The sequence below is a fragment of the Petaurus breviceps genome, unplaced genomic scaffold (genome assembly GCF_028583685.1).
Source record: "Petaurus breviceps papuanus isolate PSGF00001 unplaced genomic scaffold, PetGlider_PUasm1.0 138, whole genome shotgun sequence".
Classification (NCBI taxonomy): domain Eukaryota; kingdom Metazoa; phylum Chordata; class Mammalia; order Diprotodontia; family Petauridae; genus Petaurus; species Petaurus breviceps.
Window position 1 is genome coordinate 27,697,406 of NW_027185694.1, and position 13,547 is coordinate 27,710,952.

Here is a 13,547-nt window from a genome sequence, read left to right on the forward strand (position 1 = left end):
AAATGCTTACAAAGGGAAATGAATGTCAGTCTTCCCAAAATTTAGAAATTTTTATTAGTCTCATTGCAATTACCCAAAAGGTTACCCAAACCTTATCATCACTTCAGTGAGCAAATAAGCTTCCTCCTCTACACCTGAGCTTGTGACCTGAATTCCTAGATGCTACTGTTTTCAATGAAAATCAAATTAATGAAGTGTTACATATTTTTACGTAGGTGTCAACCTTCTCTATGAAGCTTTCCCTAACCTACATGATTGTTAATTGCTCTTTCCCTCCTCAAATTACCCAGTTACTTATCTGTATCCACGCTGTAAGCTTCTCACAGGCCCCAGCAAAATATAAGCTCTTTAAAGGTAGGGATGTTTCTATTTTTGCCTCTATATCCACAGTGCCTTGCGCATGTAATAAATGATTATTCTGCCAATTAATCTAAAGGTTCAATTATTGAGATAAGGGAAAAGCTCTAGACAAGAGCTTCTGGGTAATCAATAATCAATTTATTAATCAGGCTAGCTAGCAATCAATAAATTGATGGTCAATAAATCTTGGTAACTAAAGACACCAAAAACCCTGAGATGCCTTAAATGCCTTCTGAAAGGGAATTCCCCTGACAAGTGAAAATCAACCTTGATTGGTGGACATTTAATAAGGAAGTGGGCTAAAAGTCTTCAGTTCCTCTGGCTCAGAATATGACTTGATCATGAAACTCTCGGCAGCCTCTAGCAATCTGGGTGAAGGTAAGCCATCTCCATCTGGACCTGTCTGGTTAGTTTTCTCTTTCATGAGCTGGGTCACCCTAAACTCTAATGAAGGACAAGGACAAGAGGTCCTTCCCTCAGAGTAGAGGCTCCCTCAGACTGGATTTTGTTCATACTCTAAAGAGAAATTAGAGTATAACTGGATATTTATATATAATATAATATACATATTATATTATATAATATATATATAATGGATATAATATAACATCCTAATTGGATGGGGTCCCACCCAAGATGACAAAAGATGTTCCCTGAGGTCTAGGAATAATCTCATCAACCAGCCATGTCCTTCAGAGACAGACCAACCTTACTTAACAAGAGCTGGGACTCTAAACAGAAATTAGGTGAAAAACCAGGATCAAAAATTAATAACTAGTTATTAATATAAAAATTTCTCAACTACACCTTCCACAATAGAGGAAACATTACTCTTTGACTCTGTGTGTATTTTTCCCATCCCCACATGATTCCTAAGATTACTACATCAAGGGGTGGCCAGGTGGCACAGTGAGTAAGAGTGCCGGCCCCAGAGTCGGGAGACCAGGGATCAGTTCCGGCCTCAGATACTTAACACCCACACAAAATAACTGGCCATGTAACCTTGAGCAAGTTACTTAACCCCGATTGCTTTTTTAAAAAAAAGATTACTACATCAATCTAAATCTGGCTTTCTCTGCCTCTTATTTTGCACCTTTGATAATACTTATTCTCTCTTTGTTCTATACCCTCTTCTCTAATTAGGATACCTCTATTATTGAACCTGCTAGAATACAACTGTGCATCGTTTCCTGTTGTTGTTGAGTTATTTCAGTCATGTACAATGTTTTGTGACCCCATTTGGGGTTTTCTTGACAAAGATACTAAACTGTTTTACCATTTCCTTCTCCAGCTCACTTTACAGATGAGAAACTGAAGCTAAAAGGGGTTAGTGACTTTCCCAGGGTCACATAGCTAGTGTCTGAAGCTGGATGTGAACTCGGGTCTTCCTGTCTCTCAACCAGTACTCTATCTACTAGATAGGCCTGTGGTCTGCCTATTCTGCTTTTAAACTTACCTTTTCCTTTTGTTCAACATCTTTCTCAGCGGGTCTTACAAGGTCTTCGTCTCCTCACTGGGAATAGTCTCAAGCTGTTTTCCCACGTACTTTTTCCTTTGGAGAATCTTACTGTCAGTTTTGCTGTCTTGCTTTTTGCATAAGAACTATCTCCCAAATCTTTCTCCAATTTCAACTCTGGGCTCCTTGTCAACAATGTACATTCTTCTACACCTATTTTCTAAGCAACAATTTGAACTCTATCCCATTCTACTAACTACCAATGAATAATCAATGCAGATGTTATTATTAATGGAGCTGACTCTACCATCATCCTTCCCATTGGTCCTCTCCTCTTCCCAACTCCACAACTGTCAGAAATCAGGTCTCTGGCCAATCATTTATAGTGCTTTTCATGCCACCTCAAAAATGTGATTCCTTTACTAATATATTTCGTACATCAGTTTGGCACTTTTAACAATAACAAGTAAGTTAGAAATAGACTGAAAACTTCAGGTTCCAAGTTTCTTCCTTGTTAATGAAATTTGCAGATTACTATATTAGCATTTTATTCAGTAATTTGTCTGAAATATGCAGCACAAGAAAATAAATTTATCAAGTGATCCTCAAATGCATGTATCCAAAGAAATGCAGAACAATTCTGGAAATGCCTCCTATTTTATACTTTCTAGGCTATGTTTTTGTGGTACATAAACATATAAAACATGAGGAAAAGTTTATTTCAATTGATATACTTGTTAGTTCTTCCTAAGTTGCCATCAGTCTTTTCTGGATATAACTATAGAGAAGCACTGTTTGAACTTAAAAGGAAATATTCTAACAAAAACACAGACTATACAAAATTGCTAAACTTTATTATTCTTGGGGAGATGAAGGAGGAAAAAAAGTTATTTTTCTAAGACAATGCCAAGCACAACTTACCTATAAGTAGTTTTTATAAGAATATCTATTTATCAGGGCAGCTAGGTGGTGTAGTGAATAGAGCACCTGCCCTGGAATCAGGAGGACCTGAGTTCAAATTTGACCTCAGACACTTAACACTTACTAGCCATGTGACCTTGGGCAAGTCACTTAACCCCAACTGCCCTCCCAAAAAAAGCAAAAAAAAAGAGTATCCATTTATCTAAGCCTATTAAAAGACAAAACTCAAAGTGACTGAGTAAAATTGATCTAGAATTGGCTTTAAAACCAAGTAATGATTAGTAAAGAAGAAGCCAATCCAATTTTTTCACTGCTATTATGTACAAAGGTGCACTGGATGTTGAGGATATACAAAATAAAAGATATGATCCTCTTCATCAAGGGGTTGTAGTGTTAAAAGAGTTCAAAGGAGAGGATGAATAAATTTTCGGGAAGGATAAAGAAAGGTTTCACAGAGTACTTTCTAGCTGGGCTTTGAAGAATGATAAGGAGGCAGCTAGGTGGTGCAGTGAATAGAGAGCACTGGCCCTAGAGTCAGAAAGACCTGAGTTCAAATCCGGCTTCAGACACTTAACACTTACTAGCCATGTGACCTTGGACAAGTCACTTAATCCCAATTGCCCTGCCTTCCCCCCTCCAAAAAGAAAAAAAAAAAGAATGGGTAAGATTATAAGAGGAAAAATAAGAGCTGACATGAGTAAGTCATATAACCTCTTTGAGCCTCAGTAACCTAATCAATAAACTGAGGGAGTTGGACTTGATGGCCCCTTCTAGCTCTAAACCTATAATCTTATGATTTAAAATCCTATGAAATCAACTAGTCAATGTATAGAATTAGTTTTATGTTTATGCATATGTATGGGGGGATGGTGAATCATTCTTGTACTTCTGAATGAAAACCTCATTGAAAAAGAGAAAATATAGCCAATTTCAAATAACAAACCAGTTATAATATGAAGCATGAAGTGAACTTTTACTTCACATGAGCTGTAAAACTTGAACAAGTCTAGTTCTATTTTGCAATGAAATTAGTTGTCAAAGGAGACTCTATGAAAGATCTTTATGTAAATGAAATATGGACCTTTTGAAAACACAGTGTAAATACATTCCCAGATACATGTTTTGTCCTGACTTCTAGAGGACAAAGTCAACAATTCCAAGGGACAATTGCAAGTTTTCCCACGTCAGTGATCTGCTTCTTTTTAGATGTACTCTATGCAAATGCTCTCTCCTACAAGTCTTCAGATGGGTCAGAATTATTAAAATCAAAAATTTTGACAAGACAGTACCCCATTTAAGATTACCATCTTCTATAAAGAACAAATCTTCATCTAAAGAGGCCAATAAAATTTTTTAATGAGTACTGTCCTTTTCTTCTAAATTTCAGGGACAAATGACAACGATAAACCATCCTGCATTTGCTTAAAATTTTGACTTTAAACAATGATATTTATTGAAAAACATGGAAATTTCAACTTTCTCATGAAAATGAGAACAGTATATATGAGAAGGTTCTAAGTTTTAAAAGAGAAATTCAATGTGCCATTATTCTTCTCAGAGGAATTTTCACAAGGTGTTACATCTTTGATTTTCCTTAACAATGAAGGGCCAAAAGGAAGTAGCACAGTTTGAATACAATTTTCCACACAAAGGCTTAAATAGCAAAGGGTCAGGTGACCATGGAAACAGAGACAAATATCTAAAGATATCTCTCCATGATCCCCAAATAAAACCTGTACTTCTTAATAATACATATTTTAATAATAAAACCAAAATAAGCCAAGAAAAACAATTATTTTAAACCAATTATGCCCAAACATATTAGCAAACACTCTTTAGAATAAAGCATAGTGAAATAATTTATCTTGGGGAGATGAAGAGCTTACAAAACAGATATAAAAGCATGTTCTAGACAATCTGATACATTAGAAGAAAGCATGTTATTTGAATGTGAATGTCCTCTTCCATCTAAGAGTAAGCAATAATGAAAAATTTTAATGCTGTAGACATGTTTCGGACATTCAACTTATTTTCAACTAGTCTTCCAAAAAGTCACTGATCCACAGTGGGTAAAACATATTCAACAAAAGGGCTATTTTAAAAGTTTATTTTCTGTATACTTCAGAAGGTAAAAGTTTATGAAAATTTCTGTGAGCTAGTAATTATTCTATATTTTCAAGGCCATTTTAAACCAATCTGAAAATTCTAGAAAATAGTATGACTTACTTTGTCTTAATTATCTTTGCATTTCTAGCAACTTAAAACAATGCTTTTGCACAGTGTAGGTACCTAAAAATGTGTTAGTTGAATTAATGGTCCACCAAGCTATCTCTTAATCTAGACAGACTGATTTAAGTAGGGAAATATAATTTACAGCGGAAAGAGCTAAGCTGGAAGCAAAGAGAACTTGGTCCTAGTTCTGGTTTTGCCATTTACTAAGTAAATCACCTAATCTCTCTGATGTTCAGTTTCCTCCTTTTGTAAAAATCAAGGCAATACCAAACTGTTGTTAGGACTGTATGAGCTGAAGGGCTCTTTAAATTCTAAAGTGGTGTACAAATATGAGGCATACTAGTACTAGATAGAACTGTTTGGTTTCCCCATCTCCAAGGTATGAAAAGACTCAACTTTTAATTCTATTCCTGTTGACAGTAAATGTCTGAAACTTTCTTCCTTGTAAAAAGCAAAAACAAAACCTACCTACTACCAGCCTCAGTTCTACTGCTAGACCTATTCTTAGAGATGCAGGGTGGCAATTCTATTTTTTAAATCTTGGACAAGAAAACACTCAGAATAAGTTAAAGAGGACAGAGGCAAGGTGAACATTGGTTTCAGCACAGACAAGCTGAACCTGGCTAGGGGAGCATCAAGGCCAGTCTCTGTTAAGTTAACTCCTGGAATTTAATCAGATGTTAGCTACTCTCAACTCTTTTCCTACCTTACCACCATCCTACCCTACCCCAGTGAAAATCTGGGACCAGAGAACTTGGCAGGGCTAGAAATGACAAAATACTCCTTACACACATTGAATCCCTCTCCATTGGGCCAAAGAGATCATATTCAGTTGATCTTATATAGGTCAGTTTGATGCTCTTAAGATTTATGATCACAAATGAACTACGCTGAAATCACATAAACGTAGCAGTCTGAGTTTTCTCATCTATTGTCTAATGTGGCCCTTATAATGAGGAGGGGATTATATTAGAGGAAAGATTTAAAAAAGATTAAATGGTAACAGAAATACAATTTTTAACCTTATGGTGAGGTTAAGCCTAGTACTGCTTTTAACTGCACGTGATTAAAATTGACAGATGTAAAAAATGCAAATTATTTTTCAGTGAGTATTTCCAGAATATTTATCAAAAGAGAATAATCCTGAAAAGCTGTAACATAAATGCAAAAAGAAAAAAAAGAGGAAACACTTAGACTTACCTATTACTGATTCAACTGTATTACTCGGAGGGTAGAACGGGAGAGCTTTGGCATTGATAGCTGATAGAGTTGTAGGGGATGAACTACCTGATCCAATACTGGAAGCCAGACTAGAAGTTATACTGGAGGTTATACTTGAAGCAAGTGGGTTAACCACTGCAAACACACTGAGGTGGTTCTGTTTAAAAATATATAAATAAAATAAGCAAATGTATTTTTGACAGAAAAATATTAAAGTGACATTAAATACAATTAATTGGGAGAGGATGTGGGATAATTAAGCAAATTTTGGATGTATTATGGATTTCATGTGTTTGTGTGTATTCTGTTCCAAACCAAAGGACCAAGAAAAGTTAACTTTTCCAATTGTTCCAAATTGTTTTCAAATTTCTAATTAAATTATGACAAATAAGACAACCAAAATCATAAGCTACTTATTGCTAAAAGGCATTACCAAATACATTCAGAAACTGTGACCTTCAAGATTTGACAGACATAATCTGATTTTCCATAGAAAATTACTTTTTAAGAAACAGGCACATGCCAGCATAAACAGTAGATTCAAGGGGTGGCCGGGTGGCTCAGCGAGTAAGAGCACCGGCTCCAGTGTCGGGATGACCTGGATCAAATCCGGGCTCAGAGATACTCAGCACCACACCCAGAAATAACTGGCCGTGTAACCTTGAGCAAGTTACTTAACCCCGATTGCTTTAAAAAAACAAACAAACAGTAGATTCAGCTGGTGAAGAAAGATGTGGCAGCCAGGGTGGGAAGACTGACTAAATAAGCTTTCAAGTATTTTTCTGTATGAGTGTCTACATATATCTTAAGACACAAAAGATAATGATCCCCATCATATCTTCATCCCTTCCTGACCAAAAAAAGGAAAAGAGATCCAAAGTTCTAACCAACCTCTTGGAAATTTGTATTTGGATGGCTACTTCCATTGTACAGTAAATCACCTATAACTTCTGAGAATGATTATTTTCCTCCTTTTTCCAAATGGAATAAAAAAAAGTTCATTCATCAACTACATCAGGAAAGCAAAAATCTGACAACTTCAAATTATCTTTAATAAGTGCCAAGGCAAATCTTACTACCTAAGAATGGGTATGTACCAGCACAATTTCAATTAAAAGAAAATGGGGATTAAAAAAATGGAGCTTCTCTCACATACAGCTGAAAAGACAAGGAAACTCTCAAAACTAAAAAAGCACTACTCTGGAAAGTAGTAATAGAAAATGTATGCCTACAAAAGAACTAGATTTTTATTAAATCAGAAACAGTTTTCTATAAAGCAAAGAATACAGTTTCTGTCTCTAAAACAACACGTCTGTTACCATATGGTTCCCTATCCGTAAATATTTAAATAAAAAATGACTTTCCCTGTGTCACTTTCAATTTCTTTATTTGATCAAAATAGTTCTCCAAGGTAATAATTTTGTTGCTGACATCATTAACAGCCTAGGAAAGGAGAAAAAACCCTACTAATTTTAAATAAACCAAATATCCATGAAATCTAAAATAATTATCTCAAGCTAATAAAGTGATACCAAGCATGGGAAGGGTTAAATGAAATGATTCCACCCAGGTAAATCAGTAACATTTTAAAAAATTCAATACTGATCTCATCCCTTTCCTCATCCTTTCAAACCATGAGATGGACTCAGGTGGGAAGTGGGGGCGGGAGAGATATTTCATCACTCTTCCCCTTGCCTCCAACACCGAAGCCCCATGAAAATCTATGGCAAAAGTTAAAAAGACAGTTATAAAACATTCTAGTCCTGACACTATAGCTTAAATATCAACTCTTCAACTTGTTAACTCTGAACTGTGACAAGTATATGTTTCTGTGTCTGAGTGCGTGCATGTGTGTGTGCGTGCATGTGTGTGTATGATAAAGAATTCTATGTCATAATATGAAGTACCTAGAACAGACATTATGTAAATGCTTAACAAATCAGAAAGTATATGACTCCTCTTAGAATATTAAGAACCACTCTAATAGTATGACTAAGTTATCTTCCCAAAATGTTATGCTCTAGAAAGAAATGCAAAAAACTGGGAAAGTTTAATTTACAGATCTCATTACACAGCACTTACAACTACTACTCAGTTAAATGGCTTATGCTCAACAGCTGTTTCCAGATTATTTATCATTCTGTTCCAAGAAGATGACTAAGTGAAGGCTTCTACTTTAAAGCTGGGAGTGGCCACACAAGATGAAAGTACCACTACTGTGAAGACGATCTTCACAAAGCCAAAAATATTAGGTTGCTGGAAGTTTATAACCATTTTCTAACTGCTAATAATTTAGGAAACAACTTTCTTGCCTTAAAAACATTATCTTTAACTATGGGTTTACAACTAGGCAAAACATCTTCTCAATGCCCAAAGAATCCTAAAATGTCAGATTTGTAAGAGGTCTTCACAGTTATCTAGTCCAACCCTCTCATTTTAAATACATGCATACTATTTGTCTTTCTAAAGGAGAAAATTTGATTCAGTCACTGTATTCCATGATCTTAGGCTGACTCCTGGTTACTCAAAGAGGTTAGCTTTTGACTAAGGCTGGTCCAAAGGTCTGGAGAGCTGGAAGTTCAGGGTCAGTATACAGAACAGACTTAAAGTACAAGTAGGAAGTACCTGCAGTCACTTCCCATATTTGCTCTTGTGTCAGAGATTTCTGTAGGTTAGAACCTGCACATAATACTAAATAATAAAAAATAACCCAGTACTTAGTGCCTAGCAGAGAGCTTTGCACACTGTAGGGGTTCAATAAGCTTACTGAATAAGCAAACTGCAGCAGGAGTGGAGGAGGGGGCATACCCCAACTGAAAAAGAGTGGGGGAAAAAGAATGGGGCAAGCTTAAAGAATCAAAATGAACAAAATTGTAGAGAAGTGGTATGAACAGTTATGAATTAAAATGAATTATTACTTGCTTAGAAAGACTATGTAAGTTAGAATAGGAAGTGACCTTTCAGGAAACTGACCAATGGGCAGATTGCCCAATTTGATACAATTCATTAATTTCCCTTCAAAGGAGACTATCAACAAGTGTCCTAAACTCCACATTTTACAGCTTTAAGTTTCAAAAGGTACATTTTCCTGGTCAACTAATATTTCTGATTCTCAGGAAGAGTTCAATTACCCAACTCATTTCTTGATGATTTCCCCAAGTTTACCATCATCCTCATTTAATTAATATAATGATACTAAATCTCCTCTCCAAAGAATGATCCATAGAGAAATTGTAGAATCCCTCCCAGTGAGGAGAAAAAAAAAAGACAAAATCCCAACAACTGTTAATAAGTTGAGCCAACTTAGACTCATTAAACCAACCATTACCTCTTCTAGTTCCATTAATTAACTTCCTGATATGGTAGAATTCAAGTGCATTTTCTTGCCCAAGTTATAGTCTTTCAAATCCCTCTAACATATTGTGCATTATGCCTTCAATAGAAAACAATGATGCCTGCTCTCTGATCACAAATCATCTATTTTCTAATCCTGATATACCTATATATACACAGAAAATGTGGAAAGATTGATTGCATAGCATAGTGCTAGAGTTCACCATCAAGTATAGAAGCATTCCTGGGCAAAAGAGATGTCCCTCTCCAAGGCACTAAAGTGGTACCTTACCTTATAAGTAACAAACAGTATTTAAGCGCAGTCCTTTGTTCACTAAAGAAATATGTTACTATATATCACTGTTAATTAATTAAATTTGGGGTTTCCCTACCAACTTCTACAAAATCTGGACAATATCAACATATGACAAGTTATGGATGCTAGCCTGAAAAGGAAAGCACAGGTCTAATATCCTAACACATGTGGCTAAACTTGCTTTTCCTAATATGAGAAGATTTATGTTTGTGCCTGTTTTGTTTAAATAGAAAAACTGTTCAATTCTTCTTCACTGATGGGTTTCTTCACAACTAATAAGAGGAGAGATAGATTTTATTCTAAAAGTATGGTGGGAATCTTGGAAAAACTTGTGATAATTCAACAAAGGTACAAAAATTTTGAAGAATAAATGTTCTAAGTAATTTCTTCTCAAAAGGTGACCACAGCAATAATTTAGTAGCACTGCCTGAGTGTGCTAAGACTATTTCTCTTATTGAAGGATTAATGGATTCCATCTAGTACTGTCTCAAACTAGAAAGGAGCCTCCTTTTGGCTATTAAGAAGAAGAGTTAAGAACTAACCTGAAAGCAGCCTCAAACAATACATTACTTCTTTTTTTCACTTAAGCAAGCTCACCATTTTTAAAAGGTATCGCATGCTCATTACAAGTTCAAAGGTGGAAATACCGGGATAAATGAAAAGGAATCTTAGATCTGGACAACAGTGCAGTGAGTATCTATCTTTCTGAGTCACAATGCAGTCACACAACCAAACTTTAACTATGAAGAAGTATAAAGGAATCATCACATTGATTACTAACAGAATTATTGTTTATTATCATGATTGGGGTTTGATCATTCATAGCCCTGTCTTTTGAAGTCCTAGCTATAACAAATGTAACTGAAGCTAGTTTGCCCTAGAATGAAAAAGAAAGTCACTCTGGAGGAAGTCATTCAGAAAACATTAGCCTACAATGAAGCAATTATTACCTACTAATGGGTCAGAACAGGTAGACAAATTACCTAATGACCTAAGAAATAGAAGGGTCTGAAGAGAAGTCCTCTTAGGCCTCCTCTAAAACAGCCATCTGGCTGAGGCTTCGAGAATACAGAAATTTGAAAGTGAACCAATAAGCCCTTGGTGACATCACTATATTGTGATAATACTTAGGATCTTACATAGGGGCCTATATGAGAATCCATTGTCATTTATTTTCAGAGCAGGAAAAAGATGACAGAAAAATTAGCTGAAAGTCTCTAATAGCTGGACTAATATTCAACAAGTCCTTCTGTATCTGCCATCCAGAAATTTAGTGTTCTTTAGTGTTCCCTGTGCTTCTTCCCTTAGGAGAAGAATGGAGAACCTGGGATTCACAGGTCAGATCCAGTTGTCAGTTCACTTTCATCCAGCCCAGGGGTATTCTGTTACTTGGGCCACTACAACTGTGGTCCAGGAAATAAATTTCCTCAGGTACTGCTATGATTAGCCCATTCAAAACAGTGCTCCTAAACATCTAAGGATAAATATCAGCTACAGTTGTGAAGAGCAGTTAATCCTGACATTCCAAAAACCAATAACTAGGCAATAATTCTCATAATCATCAACCCAAGTGAAAAGCAGGATGTGACAAAACTAATTTAACCACTTTAGAACTTCTTTCTACTTCTGTATATCTCCTCCTTTTACGTATTTTTTTTTCACTTTTCCCCCTTTTTGCCTTTTTTCTAGCCCTATCAATTGGATATGTACACCTGAAAAATATTATTAAATATGTTGTGTTTAAGTCCCATTATTCCTTGTTCTTAATTTTTTTTTTGCCTTTTTTTGGGAGGGCAATTGGGGTTAAGTGACTTGCCCAAGGTCACATGGCTAGTTTTTGTGTTAAGTGTCTGAGGTCGGATTTGAACTCAGGTCCTCCTGACTCCAGGGCCGGTGCTCTATTCACTGTGCCACCTAGCCGCCCCCCTTGTTCTTAATTTTTAAAAATAGATTTTAATGTTTTATATGTCTCAAAAAAAAGGCCATTCCTATATAAATAACCTGATTTATAGTTTAGTTTTCTTCTCTTACACCCTCTTTGCTTACTTTTTCTGAGGCAATGTCCCTGAACAGAAAAAATTTCCCAACATTTGTTTAAAGGAAAAGTCCTAAGCAGCTATTCAAATAGGTTTGATGACAGAAAGAAAGAGAAACAGGGTAAGAGAAGGAGGAAAGAACCTGAGGCATCTACTATGAGCTACATCTGAGTCTCTATAGCTGGCTGGTCAAATTGGTTTTGTTTTGGTTTTCTTTTCACTTTTTCCATAACAAAAAAACAATAAATAAAATCATTAACTGACCTCCTTAGCCAAGATGCAGAAAACATACTGCTTCTAAATGTCAACATCTTTGACAGGTATCAGTTCTACAAGAACCTACTACAGAAATCCTAAAGTATATATATATATGTTTCTCTATAGCTACTAAGAAAAAGAAGTTCATGGGGCGGCTAGGTGGCGCAGTGAATAGAGCACTGGCCCTGGAGTCAGGAGGACCTGAGTTCAAATCTGACCTCAGACATTTGAAACACTTATCAGCTGTGTGACTTTGGGCAAGTCACTTAACCCCAAATGCCCTCCAAAAATCCAAAAAAAAAAAAGAAGTTCACTAAGACACTAGAATACTAATGACAAATATGACAAAGGGTGTTTATGGAACTTAGAACAGAATAATTCTGAAAAAAATCACTTATGATTTATAAAATATTTTGTCCCACTCACTTGAGAGAAGGAAATAAATTATGAGAGTTTGCACACTGTCAAAGTAGTCAGAGATAAAGAAAAACAATGTACAATCATTTGAGATTGGCTAGGAAAGTTGACAGATTTCTATAGAATGTTTCATTTCGTAAGAGATATTTTTCTTTGTGTTTAAAGCCTGTTTTTACTATCCCAAAGTATAAATCTTATAAAAGCATGAAAACCCTACTTAACACCAAAAAGTCTCTTGTAGGAAGACTACAACAACAAAAACACTACATAACAAACTGATAGACTGTTTACAAAGCTGTAGGATGAATAATAAAGGAAAGCTTGTAGCATCTTCAATACTTTTAGGAAAATAAAAGTAGCTTACTCTACTCACAAAGATAACAAATTTAAAATATTGGTCTCATTGACTGTACCTGTTTATTGTCTTGTTCACTTATTTTCTGGTTATTTTCAGTAGGCAAATTTCTCTGTTTTGCCTGAAACACAGAAATACTTATGTTGTAAAAGAGAATTAAGGCTATTGACTTCAAATATATTTAGAATAACTCCTGACCCAAGTTGTGTTTTGAATGTATAAAATAATGATAAACAGCTAAGCCAGGAAAATCATTTAGGTCTGCACATGAGTCTTCTTAAATCCAAATATCTTTACTTCACAGTCACACGGATATATACCATAAGACCCCCACAGAACAATGCTGGGCAGTTAGTTAGAGAGAGAGCTGAGAGAAGAGAAAACAAACAACCTATATTTATAAAGTTACATGAAGAAAACTTCAAAGAATCAAAATCTAACAAGATAAAGAGATGTTCTAAAAGACATAATAGCAAGTACTCCAAGTAGAGGTCTAGACACCATCTTGTTCCTCCTATGAAGGAAAACATCAATACCAAAACTATAGAGTTCATAGAAATATAGTACTCAAGCATGTAATTACATGCCTAGAACCAATCGTTTTGCCATAAAAATGAACATTTAAGTGGAATGGTACTTTAA

The 13,547-nt window shown here is 35.5% G+C and overlaps 1 protein-coding gene across 1 annotated transcript in view; it reads right to left on the reverse strand.

The window, feature by feature from the left end:
- The window catches only part of UNKL (unk like zinc finger), a 122,893-nt gene that overhangs the window by 38,451 nt on the left and 70,895 nt on the right, over positions 1-13,547 (reverse strand). The window contains 2 exon segments of the mRNA XM_069108776.1: positions 6,170-6,347; positions 12,964-13,026. Of these exon segments, the coding sequence (XP_068964877.1) occupies positions 6,170-6,347; positions 12,964-13,026 (241 nt within the window).